This window comes from Ursus arctos, chromosome Y, assembly GCF_023065955.2.
Source record: "Ursus arctos isolate Adak ecotype North America chromosome Y, UrsArc2.0, whole genome shotgun sequence".
Classification (NCBI taxonomy): Eukaryota; Metazoa; Chordata; class Mammalia; order Carnivora; family Ursidae; genus Ursus; species Ursus arctos.
Window position 1 is genome coordinate 23,973,356 of NC_079874.1, and position 18,199 is coordinate 23,991,554.

Sequence of the window (18,199 nt, forward strand, 5' to 3'; positions counted from 1 at the left end):
TTTCTGCATAACATGAGACAACAGTTACATATTTTTAGGCTCAGTATAAATGTTTTGAAAAAGTAGTAACCAAATGATCTGTGTATTCATTATCATGTACTGATGTATTTCTGAATAAATCCAGATCATAAAGTTTTAAATTTTTTTATGTTTTATTTGGGTTATAGAAGCACCTGTTTATATTCACTGTTTATTGTAGGTTGACACAGTAAAGCGCTTGCTGATTAAAAAGTTGCCTCCTGTTCTTGCTATCCAATTGAAACGATTTGACTATGACTGGGAAAGAGAATGTGCAATTAAATTCAATGATTATTTCGAATTTCCACGAGAGCTGGATATGGAACCTTACACAGTACCAGGTGTTGCAAAACTGGAAGGAAATAATATAAACCCAGACAGTCAGTTGATACAACAGATTGAGCAGTCTGAAAGTGAGACAGCAGGAAGCACGAAATACAGACTTGTGGGTGTGCTTGTACACAGTGGCCAAGCAAGTGGAGGACATTATTATTCTTACATCATTCAAAGGAATGGTAAAGATGGTGAGAGAAATCACTGGTATAAATTTGATGACGGAGATGTAACAGAATGTAAAATGGATGATGATGAAGAAATGAAGAACCAGTGTTTTGGTGGAGAGTACATGGGAGAAGTATTTGATCATATGATGAAGCGGATGTCATACAGGCGGCAGAAAAGATGGTGGAATGCTTATATACTTTTTTATGAACGAATGGACACAATAGACCAAGATGATGAGATGATAAGATATATATCAGAGCTTACTATCACAAGACCCCATCAAATTATGTCACCAGCCATTGAGAGAAATGTTCGAAAACAAAATGTGCAATTCATGCATAATCGAATGCAGTACAGTTTAGAATATTTTCAGTTTGTGAAAAAACTGCTTACATGTAACGGTATTTATCTAAGCCCTGCTCCAGGTAAGTTTCTGCATTTAGCTTCCTATCAATAAAGAGTAATTTTTATTTCACTTCCAGGATTTTTTATCAGCCATAAGTGCATATTAATATTTTCCTTCAGCTTTCTGAAGGTTTCCTTCAGTATCCTTCACCTTTCCTTATCCTTTTTTTTTTTTTCAGAAAACGATTAGCCTCATTTTATTTTAAAATTGTCAGCTTTTTAATTTTTATTAAAGGTATTTATGTATTTAGTTAGTTAGTTAGTTATTTGTCAGAGAGAGGGAGAGACCATTATGTGAGGGGAATGAGGGGCAGAGCAGGCAGAGGGTAAAGCAGACTCCCTGCCTAGCAAGAACCTCATATAGGACTTGCTCTCGGAACCCCAGGATCATTTGACCAGAGTCAAAGGCAGACAGTTAACCCACTGAGCCACACAGGCATCCCTATGTCAGCATTTTTAGTTCATCATGTTAAAGTCAAATATCTAAGATACCTGTATTTTTGAGTAGTGACAGTATCTAGAAACGTAGAAGAGCTTTTATTTATAACAATTTAACTCCAACATTAGTTTGAAACATGGTTTGATAAAGGGCTAAGATAGGCACTAAATACTACTTCTGGCAAAGATCTTTTTAACATTGGGCGTTTGTTTAAATACATTTAAATTGGGGTGCCTGGGTGGCTCAGTCGTTAAGCGTCTGCCTTCGGCTCAGGGCATGATCCTGGGCATTCTGGGATCGAGCCCCACATCAGGCTCCTCCCCTATGATCCTGCTTCTTCCTCCCCCACTCCTCCTGCTTGTGTTCCCTCTCTCGCTGGCTGTCTCTCTCTGTCAAATAAATAAATAAAATCTTTAAAATAAATAAATACATACATACATTTAAATTGTCTGATTATATATATTTTTTTTTTAAAGGACAAGATCACTTGTTGCCTGAAGCAGAAGAAATCACTATGATTAGTATTCAGCTCGCAGCTAGATTCCTCTTTACCACTGGATTTCACACCAAGAAAATTGTCCGTGGCCCTGCCAGTGATTGGTACATGACTGAATTTTATACATATTATACTCAGAGTTGGTTTGCATCAATACTGCACTGCTTATTTTTCCCTAGCCATGAGACTCTTATTTGAAACATAGGATAAAAATTTTGTAGTAATATTGAAAAGAATATTAAAATTGCTTAATCTTAGTATGCTTTCTAGTCAAAAATTGACTCCTATTTCTACTAAATTGTATCTTTTTCTGTTTCATCATGAAAGTTTTAAGCTTTATCTAGATGGAATTTGACTTTAGTTTAAAAATATAGAAGATTTTTTTTTAAGTGTTTATGGTCTTAAACTTCTAATTGTAAAAATATGGAGGACATTATAATACTTTGATCAAACGGCTGTTTTCAGCATCTTTCACAGTAGAAGATCACTCCCATCAGGAAGTAATTTGAAAATACATTTGCATCAACCTGTACAAGTTCTCATTGAATTCATTTTGTGACTAGCAGTTCTGATGATTTACTACAATCAACCATGACCTTTAATTGTAGAGAACTTGCTTTTTTATTTGATTCATAGAAGTCTGTTGCTTCGCTATAGAAATCAAAACAGAAGCACATTAATAAAAGTTGATATTCATTTATTTTTCTGTTTTAGGTATGATGCACTGTGCATTCTACTCCGTCATAGCAAAAATGTGCGTTTTTGGTTTGCTCATAATGTTCTTTTTAATGTTTCAAATCGCTTCTCTGAATATCTCCTCGAGTGTCCTAGTGCAGAAGTGAGGGGTGCATTTGCAAAACTTATAGTATTTATTGCACATTTTTCTTTGCAAGATGGGCCTTGTCCTTCATCATTTACATCTCCTGGACTTTCTGGTCAGGTAATTGAAAGCTTTTCTCTAACAATGAAATACAAGTAAATTTTGTTTGCTGCAAGATCAAATTACTAAACATATGCATCTTTTTAACACAGATGCCATATATATATGCAAGCATGCATACATTATTGAGTTTATTAAAATTATTTCACAGCAATGAGTATGATTATTGGGTTCTTTCAGAATGTAAGGAAAATTTCTTCTTTGGTTACTAGCACTTACATAGTAAGTCTTCAGATTACATATTTTCAGGGAGGGTTTACTTTCATAATGCCTAAATTTGAATTTTTTAAGTAGCCTATTTAGCATAAAACTGTACACGTGGATTTTTTTTTTTTTTTTTGCAGTTACAACCGTAACACCCACAATGAAATTTCCAGCTCTGCTTCCGTCTCTGTATAAGCAACTGTTTTTAGTAATTTCCTTCCTGATATTTCTGCCTAATGCAGTCATATATATGAACGTATCGTGATACAAACATATGTGGGAAGTATTCTTTCTCCATCTGCTTGCTAATAAAATATTTTATCCTTCACAGGCATGTGATAACTTAAGCTTGAGCGATCACTTACTAAGAGCAGTATTAAATCTCCTCAGAAGGGAAGTTTCAGAGCATGGCCGTCATTTACAGCAATATTTCAATCTGTTTGTAATGTATGCCAATTTAGGTAAGAATGTTTACTAATTCCATATAGTGTATTTCATATTTAGTAGTAAATGATAAATGTATTTTAATGCAGTGATGAGATCTGATTTCTTCTGAAATAGAAGCAGTATTCCATGTTTATGTTGTTAAAATCCATTGCAGATTTTTTGTATCACTTTTTAATGGCAGTTTTCATCCTGGTAATTTATGCGCTTCACAGGTCCTGGTAATTTATGCGCTTCATTATTTCCTCTATAGTTGTTAAGTTCAACAAGTATGTCTTGCTCACATTTTTATCTCCTAATGCTGGTTTAAAAAAACTTTCACAGGCTATAATCCCACATGATATGAATCAGAATTCCTAGGGGTAGGAAAAACTATTTTCTGAAGGATCCCAGGTGGTTGTATTTGTCAGGTTTAGGAATAACTTCCTGTGGGGCTCCTGGGTGACTCAGTTGGTTGAGCATCTGCCTTTGGCTCAGGTTGTGATCTCGGGGTCATAAGATCAAGCTCCTCTTCGGGCTCCCTGCTCAGCAGGGAGTCTGCTTTTTCCTGTCCTTCCCCCCTCTCATGCTTTTTCTCTCCCTCACTCTCTCTCAAATAAATAAAATAAAATCCTTTAAAAACATTTTTTTGAAAAAGAATCACTTTCTAAAGATGTTGCCCTGTGCCTGCCTATGTTTTTGTTAAATTGAAGTCAGTGAAAATGTACATAAGTTATTAAATTCTTTTGAAATCAGTATCAGTAACTATTTTCAAATACGCTTTTCTTATGTTAATTTCTTCTTAGTTTTTTTTGTCATGCCCACCGCAACTAGAGCATAAAATTCTTGTGATCAGGGCTTTTTGCACAGTACCACTTAGTCACTGTTTTCTGAATGCATGGATAGTTGAGAATATACTTAAGAAATTTTCTAAAATGTTTAATATTCTTTTAGATTATTGTAAAGAGTTTTGAAAGAGTAAATTTTGTTACGTTTACATTACAAAATTTAAACCTCAGTGATTCAGGTGTTGATGCAACAGTAGCTCAGAATTACTAATTTTAAGGTATGGTTTAGGTAAAAATTTTGCAATATTAACATATATTTGAGTAGAATTTTATGAGGAATTAGTTCAGAGGTCATTTTATTTATTTATTTATTTATTTATTTATTTATTTATTTATTTATTTTTAAGGATTTTATTTGAGTGAGAGCAAGAGTATGAGGTTGGAGGGGTGGTAGAAGGGGAGGGACAGGAAAAAGCAGACTCCCCGCTAAGCAAGGAGCCCAATGTGGGGCTTGATCCCAGGACCCTTGGATCATGACCTGAGCTGAAGGCAGACACTTCACCAACTGAGCCACCCAGGAGCCCCATAGGAAGTGATTCCTAAACCTGACAAATACAACCACCTGGGATCCTTCAGAAAATAGTTTTTCCTATCCTTAGGAGCCACCCAGGCCCACCCCAGAAGTCATTTTAATTACAGATATTTTGTATCCAAGATGATACTGTTTATCTAAATGTTCCTCTTTGTAAAGTAAAAGTACGAACTTGATCAACTAATCGATCAGTCACTGCTGATTACTTAATAGAAAATTTTACTTTTGTTCTCTTTTCTCCCATTGTCTCTGTAGTGTGTTATCCTTTCCCTTATGTATCTCTCATTGAGATTCTGGGAATCTTATAGTTAAGCAGGTATCACACAAACAAGCACACATTTTTTGTTGTCCTTGTTTTTCTGGTGCAAAAGGGTATTTTCATTAATAGCACAGGGACAGGACATGTGGGCAGAAAGAGCTGCCAAGATTTGGGAGGGTTTTATCCTTACTTATATTCATATTTTTAATGTAAAACTTTAAGCATTCAACAGAAATGATTTTGTAGGTTTTGTTTTTTGGGGTTTTGTTTGCTTGTTTGTTTTAAGAGTGCAAGTGAAAGCAGGAGTGGTTGTTGGGAGAGGGGCAAAAGGAGAGGAAGACAGAATCTTAGGCCAGCTTCACTGCAGAACCTGACAGGGGCTTGATCCCATGACCCTGAGATCACAGCCTGAGTGGAAATCAAGAGTCAGATGCTTAACCAATAGAGCCACTCAAGCACACCTGTAATTTTAATTTTAGATATTGTTTATTCACAAATCATTTATTTTGGTCCATAGAATTTAATAGTAATTTATATTTCCATAAGTAATTATACATTGATAAATCTTAATATTAAATTCCTAAGGCCTTATTTTACGTTTCAAAATTTTTTGGATTTTAGAAAGGTGAAACACTGCATTTGCCATACATTTCTTGACCTTCTCAGTAAGGTCTGCAGCAGCACCCCATAATCAAACTTGAATATTTCAGTAATGAATATTCATTCTGTGACAGTGGCTGGGAGAACAGAACAGTTAAAGCCAGACAGGCTTCACCAAAAAATGTGTCATAACACCAGCATTATTTTTTATTTCATAGATTTTATTTATTCATTTGCCAGAGAGAGATCACAAAGAGGGGATAAACAGGCTCCCCACTGAGCAGGGAGCCAGATGTGGGACTCAGTCCCCAGACTCTGAGATCATAACCTGAGCCAAAGGAAGACGCTTCATAACCCACTGAACCACACAGGCGTCCCAACAGTAGCATTTTTTTTTTCCAAAAAAAACTAGGTTTTTCAAAATTTTAGATTTCACATAAAACATTGTGAACCTGTCTTTATTGGTCCTGGGAATATAGCAATGCATAAGGAATTTTAATAGGATATAAAATACTGTGATACAAAGGAATATACAGATGCTATGACATACATCCAAGGCCTACCTGAACTACACTAGAGAGTAAGAAAGGGTTTTGCTGGAGAAAGTAATATGGGAATTTGTTGGTAAACAGAGTGAATGGTTTATTGGACAGTGTGAAAGTTACTCAGTATGACTTGAATTAGTAAAAGATACAATGTAGGAGAAGGAATTAGCAAGATGCTCTAACACATGGTGTTTTGACAAGTCTTGTGAGAAAAAGTTTATAGTTTATCATGAGGGCATTGAGAACCATTATAGCATAGCAGTAGTCCCCACATCTCTATGGTTTCAGTCTGTGGTTTCAGTTATGCGCACCATCTGCCCGTGGTCGAGAAACATATGATCCTCCCCTTGAGATACTGTCAGAAGGTCAGTGATAGCCTAACATTACATTACATCATTCACACAGGCATTTTATCATCTCACATCATCACAAGAAGAATGGTGAGTAGAGTACAGTAAGGTATTTTGAGAGAAAGATCACATCCTTATAACTCAATACAGTGTGTTAATAATTGTTCTATTTTATTATTGTTGTTAATCCCTTATCATGTCTAATTTATAATGTATGTGAGTATAGGTTAAAAAACATAGTATATATGGGGTTCAGTACTAAGTGTTGGAGGTCTTGGAACATATTCCTGGGGGATAGGGAGGCCTATTTATTAAGGTTTGCCATAAAGATTACACTGACTACTGGCTCATTCAGTAGTATAAAGCATGCGACTCTTGATCTCAGGTTCACAGTCCATCTGGGTGTAGAGATTACTTAATAAAAAATTTTTCTTTAAAGAAAAAGACCAAGATATGACTTGAGGAAGTAAGAGAGTAGTGGTTTGGGGTGCCTGGGTGGTGCAGTCGTTAAGCGTCTGCCTTCAGCTCAGGGCGTGATCCCGGCGTTCTGGGATCGAGCCCCACATCAGGCTCCTCTGCTAGGAGCCTGCTTCTTCCTCTCCCACTCCCCCTGCTTGTGTTCCCTCTCTCACTGGCTGTCTCTGTCAAATAAAATAATAAAATCATTAAAAAAAAAGAGAGAGAGTAGTGGTGCCATTTACTGAGAGGAAACCTAGGAAGAGCAACCCATTTGGGAAGATTGAAAGTATGTTTCACTCTTAAATGAAGAAGTTCAGTAAACATGAGATGTATATATCCAAATTTCATATATCTCAATGAATATTTCTATCACTGTAGATTTAATCACAAGGAAAGTAAGTAGTGTGATGAGAATGAGAACATTGAAGAAAAACCAGCTTCATAACTAGAAAGAAGAATTCACAACTAAGATTAAGAAATAGCAAGAAAAGAGGGGTGCCTGGGTGGCTCAGTCATTAAGCATCTGCCTTCAGCTCAGGTCATGATCACAGGGTTCTGGGATCGAGCCCCACATCGGGCTCCCTGCTCACCAGGAGGCCTGCTTCTTCCTCTCCCACTCCACCTGCTTGTGTTCCCTCTCTTGCGCTCTCTCTCTCTCTCTGTCAAATAAATAAAATCTTAGGGAGGGAGGAAGGGAAAGGGAGGTAGAAAGAAAATAAGAGGGAATCCAAGGTTGAAGAGTTTTGAGAAGTAGGAAGTAAAGTTTGAGAACTGTTCTTACCTTCAAACCAAGAAGGTTGGGGCAGGCACTAAACGGTCATGAGATTTGGAAAAATAAGAAAAGCAGCAAATTTAGACCTCCCCCCCCCCCTCAATTTTTTCTTTCTTTTTTTGCTTGGGAAGGGAAAAGAGAATGACAGTTTACAAAAGACGTTTTATTTATAATTAATTTAGTTTGTCTTTATTACCATACTTTATTTTTTTTATTAATTTTTTTAGGGGCGCCTGGGTGGCTCAGTCGGTTAAGCATCTTCCTTCGGCTCAGGTCATGATCCGAGGGTCCTTGGATCCAGCCCAACATTGGGCTCCTTGATCAGTGGAGCAAGCTGAGCTTCTCCCACTCCCCATGGTGTGCACATGCACTCTTTCTCTGTCAAATAAATAAATAAAATCTTTAAAAATAATGATTTTTATTTATTCATTTGAGAGTGAGCACATGAGTGGGGTTGGGGAGCGGCAGAGGGGGAAGGAGAGAAAGAAGCAGAGTCCCCACAGAGCAGGGAGCCCCACAAGGGGCTCAATCCCAAAACCCCCCCAGAATCATGACCTGAGCCAAAGGCAGATGTGTAACTAAGCCACCCAGGTGTCCGTACCTTACTTTATATTGATGAGAGGCTCCATCTAGGCCACTCTATGTCTCTAGATCCTAAACAGTATACTTCCTTAGAGCTCGGTGTTATAGGAATGACACAATCAAAATTTCAGTTAGAATAATTAAACTTGATGTATTTTTTGTTCTGTCTGTGTTTCTGTAGTTTTTTTTTTTTTAACATTTCTGACTTTCTTTTTTTTAAGATTTATTTATTTGACAGAGAGACAGCCAGCGAGAGAGGGAACACAAGCAGGGGGAGTGAGAGAAGAAGAAGCAGGCTCCTAGCGGTGGAGCCTGATGTGGGGCTCGATCCCACAATGCCGGGATCACACCCTGAGCTGAAAGCAGATGCTTAACGACTGAACCACCCAGGCACCCCAGTATTTCTGTAGTTTAAACAGCGAAGATGAACTTTCATAAAACTATAGGCAGCTATATTAGATAATTACTTTTTATTAATGCAACACTTGCCATTCTAATTGTTTTTGTTTATTTCTCTGACATATATTCTTCTCTCCTTTTTGATAGGTGTGGCAGAAAAAACACAGCTTTTGAAATTGAGTGTACCTGCTACATTCATGCTAGTGTCTTTAGATGAAGGACCAGGTCCTCCAATCAAATATCAGTATGCTGAATTGGGCAAATTATACTCAGTAGTGTCTCAGCTAATCCGCTGTTGCAATGTCTCATCAAGAATGCAGTCTTCAATCAATGGTAAAGTAGACTGTTTTATTCTGTATCATAACTTAACAATAATGGTAGACGTCTTTATTACTTAATTAAATGTCTGAATATCTATAAAAATGAACTAAGTCTGAAGGCTCATGCTTTTGTTATTTTTTTTAAATCATGAGGCTTTTTCATGTTTCCAAAAAGAATTTTTAAAAATTTACTACCTACTGTGATAAATCCCTTACTTATGAAATGGTTGGCATAAGAATTTTAATTTTAATTTTTTTGTCTTCAGTGTCAGTGTTTGGGTTATCTTAGAATATATCTGATTATTTTAATGAACCTGGGAAAGTTAATTTACAGTCCGTTTTTGAAGTAAAAAATTCAGTAGTATTATTTTGTATAGAAGTTTATTGGCTTTTCATTGATGACAAATCTATTCTAGGTAATCCCCCTCTTCCCAATCCTTTTGGTGATCCTAATTTATCACAACCTATAATGCCAATTCAGCAGAATGTGGCAGACATTTTGTTTGTGAGAACAAGTTATGTGAAGAAAATTATTGAAGACTGCAGTAACTCAGAGGAAACCATCAAATTACTTCGTTTTTGCTGCTGGGAGAATCCTCAGTTCTCATCTACTGTCCTCAGTGAACTTCTCTGGCAGGTTAATGGAAAATAAACATTCATATGTCCATAATTTGATTCATGATTCCTTTAAATTAGTAATTCAACTATGTTTTACTTGTCCTAGGTTGCATATTCATACACCTATGAACTTCGGCCATATTTGGATTTACTTTTGCAGATCTTACTTATCGAAGATTCTTGGCAGACTCACAGGTGGTTACAGACTTTTTGCTATCAGAATAATCACATTTCTTTAGGTTCTAAAAATAATAATTGAAACCACTAGCTGTCAAATACATTTTTAATTCTTGAAGCTGGTTATTGTTTTATCTTAGAAATAATAAGAAGAAATTAGGAGTACCTGGCTAGCTCAGTTGATAGAACATGTGACTGTTAATGTCAAGATTGTGAGTTTGGGCCCTAATTTGAGTGTAGAGATTACTTAAAACTAAATTCGCCATTAAAAAGAAAGAAATAATGAAAATTAAAATGAAGGGGCACATGGGTGGCCCAGTGTGTTAAGGTTCTGCCTTCCTCTCAGGTCATGCTCAGCAGGGAGTCTGCTTCTCCCTCTACCTCTGCCTGCCCCATGCTTGTGCTCTCTCGCTCCTCTCTCTCTCTCAAATAAATAAAATCTTCAAAAAAATTAAAATGAAATGACTCATCTACTACAATTTTGTTTCATTTTTAATTTTTCCATCTAAAGTTCTAGTTTCGCTCTTAATATTACTTTTTTTCTTCTCCTAAATATTTTTCACTTTTTCCTTTCCTTTTTTTTTTTTTAAGAAAACTAGCATAGTCTTTTGATACGTATTTAAGTTCCATGAATATATTTTAGGATTGTATTATATTTGGATTTTTTATTTGTGGTTTTTTTGTGTGGTTTTTTTTTTTTCATTTTAAAGATTTATTTGTCTTAGTGAGTGCTAGGGCAGGGGGAAATGGAGTTGAGGGCACTAGTCTGGGGCAGAGAAATCTTAACCAGATTCTGCTCTCAGGCAAGAGCTCCAAACAAGGGCTCCATCTCACCATCCTGAGATCACAACCTGAGCCAAAACCAAAAGTTGGACATTTAACTGACTGCGCCACTGATCAGGGTGACCCATACTTGTTTTTTAATTAGTTATACTACGGAACATTTAGTTTCTAAAAGTAATCGTAGTCTGTTTGGGGTTTTTATAAGTATATGAAGAGTCAAAAGTGATAACATGTTTTTTTTATTTATGTGAGAGAGAGAACCCAGGGCAATGAGGGAAAAGATGGCTCCCCACTGATCTGGGAACTCCACGAGGGGCTCCATCCCAGGACCCTGGGATCATGACCTGAGCTGAAGGCAGATACTTAAATGACTGAGCTACCCAGGTGCCCCAAAAGGGATAATTACTTACTTTAAGGCTTTCTCCCCTAATTCCTCTATATGTTCTTTGCCATAAAATTCAGCCCACAGGTGATTTTTTTTTTTTTTTTTAAGTAGTTTCTACACCCAGTTAGAGCCCAGTGCTAGGGTGGAACTCACCACTCTAAGCTCAAGACCTCAGCTGAGATCCACAGACACTTAACCATCTGAGCCACCCAGGAGCCCCTAGGTGATGATTTAGAATTAGTTACCCAATATCCCTTACTTTTCTTCCTACAAGCATTATTTTATAGTAGTTTATTTTAAAGGAAACAAATATAAGCATATTGTCACCCATTAGTCATAATCCAAAGAAAAAGGTGAAAATAACCCTACTTTTTTTTTTCTTAAGATTTTACTTATTAATTTGACAGAGAGAGTACAAGCAGGGGAAGGGAGAAGGGGAGAAACAGGTTCCCTGCCGAGCAGGAAGCCCTGTCGGAACTGGATCCCAGGACCCTGGGATCATGACCTGAAGGCAGATGCTTAATCAGCTTAACTGCCCAGGCACTCTACATTATTTTATAAATTTGTAGTGTTTAATGATTACAGTCTTGAATTTCAGGGGGACTAGAAATACTAGACTTTTTGAATTAAATGTTTTTAAGTCATCACCTCATTAACCATCACAGATTTCAAACAAATCAGTTAATGTCAAAATAGCATTAACTAAAACCAGTCACTTTGAGACAAGAGTACTACAAGTTCCAATCTACACTCATTCATTACTCAGTAACTGTTTTAGTATTGAGAGAATTTGATATTTTTTCTTAATTTGAATTCTACTTAGTTAACATACAGTGCAATATTGGTTTTAGGAGTACATTTCAGTGATTGATCACTTACATACAACACCCAGTGCTCATCCCAACAGGTGCCCTCCTTAATGTCCGTCATCTATCTGGCCCATCCCCCACCTTCCTTCCTCAAACTACCCTGTTTGTTCTCTGTGGTTAAGTCTCATGGTTTCTTTCTCTCCGTTTTTTTCTTTTTTCCGCCCTTCCCACATGTTCATCTGTTTTGTTTCTTAAATTCCACGTTAGAGTGAGATTATAATGAACATTTAGTTTATTCAATTTACATTACAAAGTATCTGGTATGTGCCAGACAAGTTATAGGCAACAGGACAGGCAAAGACAATATACACGATATATACAATGCTATATAAAAAGCAGTTGAGGGGCGCCTGGGTGGCTCAGTCGTTAAGCGTCTGCCTTCGGCTCGGGGCGTGATCCCGGCGTTATGGGATCAAGCCCCACATCGGGCTCCTCTGCTGGGAGCCTGCTTCTTCCTCTCTCACTCCCCCTGCTTGTGGTCCCTCCCTCTCTGGATGTCTCTCTCTCTGTCAAATAAATAAAACCTTTAAAAAAAAAAAAAGCAGTTGAAGTAATGGTTATGTGGCAAAAACACTGACTGACTTCATTACCACTTAAAACTGAAGAATAAAGTATATACTACAATATTATAGTATTCCAAGATAAACAAGACTTGGATTATGAATGTGTATACTATAAAACAAAAGCATGAAACAGGTGTCTGCCTGGCTCAGTCGAGAGCATGTAACTCTTGATCTTGGGGTCAGGAGTTTGAGTCCCACATTGTGGGTAGAGGCTACCAAATAAATAAAAACACACAAAACCAAAAAATCTGGTTTTGATTTGGAATATAATGATGTTCTAGTAAGTAAAGTAAATGGTGAAAAAGAGACTTTCTCTACACACTATCTCGGTCCTCCTAGAAAAGAAAGAAGGCATGTTTTGCCCACAGTTAATTTTAAATTGGCTTTTGAGAAAAATAAGAAATAATTGGCTGTATAAAACATTATGCTGAGATTTGGTTAGAACTGCAGTACAATCTGATTATTAGCAAATCAGCCAAGTTGTACTTTTGCCAGTAAAAATTGCTCTATCTACCATATGTGTATTCTAATGATTAGAATTCAAGTTCATTTTATACTGTCAAATTACATCACTTACATACTCACTAGACTGTACTCTTTTTTTTTTTTTTAAGATTTTATTTATTTATTTGACAGAGACAGCCAGCGAGAGAGGGAACACAAGCAGGGGGAGTGGGAGAGGAAGAAGCAGGCTCCCAGCGGAGGAGCCTGATGTGGGGCCTGATCCCATAATGCCGGGACCACGCCCTGAGCCGAAGGCAGACGCTTAACGACTGAGCCACCCAGGCGCCCCTAGACTGCAGTCTTTAAAAAAAGAGATGCGGAGGGTGCCTGGGTGGCTCAGTCAGTTAATCATCCAACTTTTGGTTTTTGCTAAATTATGATCTCAGGGTTGTAGGATTAGCCTCCTGTCAGGCTCTGAGCCCAGCGGGGAGTCTGTTTGAGATTCTGTCTTTATCTCTCCCTCTGCACTCCTGTCTCCTGCACGTGTGTACGCACACTCTCCCTTCTTTCTCTAAAATAAATCTTTTTAAAAGAATGATCTGACTCAAAGTAATTTGATCAAACTCAAATTATTCTCAACTGAAACAGTCTTGCAGACATAGATGTAGTTAATTTTAATCTTTAATTCACTATTAGTAATGCATTTAAATTATAGTTAACAATAATTTTGGATTAATAATTTGAGTAAGACTTCAGACTCTTCAGGGGCGCCTGGGTGGCTCAGTTGTTGGGCATCTGCCTTTGGCTCAGGGTCCCTGCTCAGAGGGCAACCTGCTTCTCCCTCTGCCCTGCCTGCTGCTTCTCCTCTTTGTGCTCTCTGTCAAATGTCAAATGAATAAATAAAATCTTAAAAAAAAAAAAAAAAAGACTTCAGATTCTTCAGACAGACTTTAGCCATCTCTCTAACTTGCTAGTTCTATGACATCAGGCAAACTGAATTCTGTACTTGTCTTTTCACCTATTAATTGGGTTTATAATACTTAGGTAATTAACTGTAGGGTTAAATGGATTCAATGATTATATCAAAACATGTAATGAACGGCACTGAGTAGGCACAGTTTAGCTACTAGATACTATAAATTTTTATGTCTTCTTTTTTAGAATTCATAATGCACTTAAAGGAATCCCAGATGATCGAGATGGTTTGTTTGATACAATCCAGCGTTCTAAGAATCACTATCAAAAAAGAGCATACCAATGTATAAAATGTATGGTAGCACTCTTCAGCAATTGTCCTGTTGCTTACCAAATATTACAGGTGAGAATTTTCTTCTCATATCATGTGATATTCTGTATCATAATTAAGAACTGCTTTAAAAAATTGTGAAAATTTGGACTTAGAATTTAAGTTAACATTGAAAATTATTCCAAATTTTTTCATGTAGTTTTTTTCTTCTTTTGAAGGGTAATGGAGATCTTAAAAGAAAGTGGACCTGGGCAGTGGAATGGCTTGGAGATGAACTTGAAAGAAGACCGTATACTGGCAATCCTCAATATGCTTACAATAATTGGTCTCCTCCAGTGCAAAGCAATGAAACTTCAAATGGTTATTTCTTAGAGAGATCCCATAGTGCGAGGATGACTCTTGCAAAAGCTTGTGAACTCTGTCCAGAGGAGGTAAAAAAAGCCACCAAGGGGCAGCAGATAAAAATGGAAGAAAGAAAAGTAATTCTTTATATTTATAGGCCAGTGTCTATTACATAAAAAAAATTGTGTTGCTGTTTCATTGGCTTTAATGTTTTTTGTTGCTCAATTTTGTTATTAAGGAATCAAAGGAACTTACTAACTCCATTGTTAGCATTATTTTAGAGAAATTTTTGTGAAATTACCTAAAAATTATATATGTGGGAAAATCTAATTTTTTCTCTAATATTTTATTTGCTTTAAATGAAAAAATGTTGAAGCAGTCAGCCAATGCATTTTTAAGACTTTCTTCTCAAAGATTAAAATAAATTTAAATGTATTTTATAATTAAAACTCATAGTCAATATAATTAAAATCATTTTATAATTAACATTCATAGTCAAATTATTAATTTTTTTATTTAAAATTAGGAGCCAGATGACCAAGATGCCCCAGATGAGCATGAGTCATCTCTACCAGAAGACACCCCATTGTATCCTCATTCATCTGGATCTCATTATCAGCAGGTAAAGAAGAGTTTGATGGGTTTTTTATGTTTTTTTGTTTGTGTTTCTTTTTGTTTTTATTCAACAAGTTTTTGTACTTAAAGAGAATTTAGTTATTTTTCTTATTTGTAAATTATCGGCTGTGACTATGAAGTAATAAAGAGGTTATTTAGAATAGCTTTGCCACGATAAGAAGAAGAGTGGTTAGAGTTGAGATCATGTTACAGCATGTTTCAGTCTACCCTTACGGCATTTTTCCTGGCAGTTAGGCAGTCCTCTTGTGCTAATTACTGTAATTAATAAAAATGTGTGATATTTCACATTAACATAAAATTAATAACTGTTGAAGAAATCTTAAGACAAACATATCTTGGTTACTTTTGCCCTAATAGTCCTTTGCAGTAAAAATGTTTTACAAAATCAGTTTGCGTGATTTCAATAGTAAGTCACGGGGGGAAAATGATAACGTAAGAAATATACATAAACTTTCATTCAATATAATTTAATATGCCTCAGAATCATGTATAGGCACTTGTTAAATACATTGCTAAGTTCCAACTCCAGGATTTCTGATTCATTAGAAATGTTGGAGTGTAAGAATTTGTATTTCTAACAAATTTCCAGGTGATGCTGATGCTGGTAGTCTGTGGACCACACTCAGAGGACCCATTCTCTTAACAGAGCATTTGTTCACGAACACTTAAAATACTTCCCTTGTAAAAGCAGAATCCAATTTTAACATAAAGTCACATTTTCTCAAAACAGTTCATCATATCATACTTGCATTCCTTACTATATTAGAATCGATTTATAGGTAATTTTATAAGTACTACATGATTGTTTTTAAAAGATAAATCCCTAGAAGAGACATGTCTACTTTTAGAGACTTTATCCTATGATTCTTTTTATTTTAATTTTAATATATGAAAAGTTTGACATACGGCTCTCTTTCACCCTGTCAGAATAATCATGTGCATGGACAGCCATATACAGGGCCAGCAGCACAACACTTGAATAACCATCCAAAAAATGGCCAACGCGCACAAGAAAATTTTGAAGGCAATGAAGAAGTATCCTCATCTCAAATGAAGGATTAGTGAAATACCTATCATTAACTGCTTCCTTTAAGACCATGCACTCAGGCCTTACTGTCCAAACTTTTTCTGTGTCTGGCTAGTATTCAAAATGAGAAAAACTATTCAACATGGAGTGGAAAGTCTATTCACTGTCTCATTTGCAGAAATTTGCTGTCGATATATATAAGCCACCTGCAGGGGAAAGTGTATAGTGTTTTGTATTAAATGGCTGATACTAATATGTAAATGGCAAAGATGTATATAGTATATTAATGTTTGACTGTTAATTCTTAACCAAGAATTTTTTTTTGATGAAGAGTCAGAGTTCTACAAAATAATTTTCTTATTTGTGCTGCATTCTGCATCCAGTATTATCTACTTCATGTCAGTTGGATCCAATCCTTTACCAAAAATAAAATCAAAAAAGGTAATATAAAACAGCCCATTCATAACAATCACACCATTGGTTTCTTGTTAATTTTTAGTTACTAGAGTCATGTAAGGCTGTTTGGTAACCTTTAAATTATATGGATGATGTGGAAATATTGGTGATACAACATTGTGTCTGAATATTTTTCATTACCTTTTTATTCTGGTTAATCAGTTTAAAGCTACAGTGATGCTGTAACATTTAGCATGGCCTCACACTAAGTTTGTGTAGCCAATGAAGACAAAATCACCTGAGTGACAGCAGTTTCCCCAAATTGACAGTTTTGTTACCCGGAGGTTTTATTTCTTACACCTAGAGTACATACAAAACAAGAGGAAAAATGTGACAAAGAGGCAGTTTCCAGTTACTCATATATTCTTTATATTTACAGTTTGACAGTTCAGTCTCTTGATGGGATAAAGAATGTGAAGGTATTGGTTGTAGGAGTTTTAAAACATTAAAAAGCATATGCAAACTTTTGCTACCCCGGAATGTGTGGAGCATAATAGACGACTGTATTTTGTGTGCTTATTTTGTTTTATGGTAGAGTTTATTAGGTGAAACTTTTACACAAGCCCACTGAAGTGGCCATCATCAGAATTCCCCACAATATTTTGAAGTACCATTGCACCTAGATGTCTGGCTGATTTTCTAATCAGTCACAATTTTACTTGAAAACACAAATTGTCCCAGTTCCTTTTCCATTCCAAATCTTTTATGTTGTAGTATTTAATTAAAACATAAGCTTCTGGTTAGTTAATATAATTCTGAAGTACTATTTTAAAATAAACATTTGTTTCGGGATTCTATAACTCATGAGTTAATACTATATTTAAAAAAGAACTGGTAACTTTTGAATGTGTGTAATATTTTGAAAACCTGTCTAAAAACCAAATATCCTGCAGACAGATACAGCCTGTCATATACTATTTAAATATTTTGCTGTTTTGTTTTATAGAAATTATTTTGCTGAATTCACAAATAGAATTTGATTTAAGAAGAATTTGTCTTGTGTGTTTTTGCTTTTTGTTACTGTTTTGTTTTTAAGCATTATACATTAAAATTATTTGTATAGCATAACTGGCATGACACTGAATTCAACATTTTAAACATTGCATCTTTGTGCTTGAAATTATTTATTCTTTGAGGTGCCTGCGTTTAGAGAAAAGAAAAACAAGTATTGGCACATTTAAAACATCCCAAGTTAAACAGTCGTATACTTTTGTCACAATTTTGTAGTCAGTTCCTATTATTTATAGCAGTTCTGTAGAGTCACTGGGAACACTGAGTTAACGAATATTGAGCCTGTATTCCTTAGAAAATACTGGGTTAGGATTGTATAAACTTCTAGTCACATTTTCATGTACCAATCAGTACATAACTTTATTTTATTGTGCTTCTGTTTAAAGAGTCTTCATTTATTACATTTTGCTGATTAACATTGAACTCAATGCCAACACCGCTTTTTTTTTTTTTTTTTTAAGTCCCGATGCTGGGCTTGAACTCATGACTCTGAGATCAAGACCTGAACTGAAATCAAGAGTCGGATGCCTAACTAACTGAATCACCC

At 35.9% G+C, this 18,199-nt stretch overlaps 1 protein-coding gene across 17 annotated transcripts in view; it reads left to right on the forward strand.

Moving 5' to 3' along the window:
* LOC113248372 (probable ubiquitin carboxyl-terminal hydrolase FAF-X) overlaps positions 1–17,632 on the forward strand; it is a 155,144-nt gene extending 137,512 nt beyond the window's left edge. For 9 of the 17 annotated variants that reach the window (XM_044380522.3, XM_044380523.3, XM_044380529.3 and 6 more), the window contains 11 exons: positions 200–947; positions 1,843–1,966; positions 2,577–2,802; positions 3,338–3,467; positions 8,923–9,108; positions 9,512–9,732; positions 9,820–9,908; positions 14,096–14,252; positions 14,399–14,659; positions 15,049–15,144; positions 16,086–17,632. In XM_044380522.3, coding sequence (XP_044236457.1) covers positions 200–947; positions 1,843–1,966; positions 2,577–2,802; positions 3,338–3,467; positions 8,923–9,108; positions 9,512–9,732; positions 9,820–9,908; positions 14,096–14,252; positions 14,399–14,659; positions 15,049–15,144; positions 16,086–16,220 — 2,373 coding nt within the window. In that variant the 3' untranslated portion in view covers positions 16,221–17,632. The remainder of the gene's footprint in view (positions 1–199; positions 948–1,842; positions 1,967–2,576; positions 2,803–3,337; positions 3,468–8,922; positions 9,109–9,511; positions 9,733–9,819; positions 9,909–14,095; positions 14,253–14,398; positions 14,660–15,048; positions 15,145–16,085) is intronic. The other 8 variants (XM_026489772.4, XM_026489773.4, XM_057315533.1 and 5 more) reach the window with 3 other exon arrangements.
* Positions 17,633–18,199: the final 567 nt, after the last annotated feature.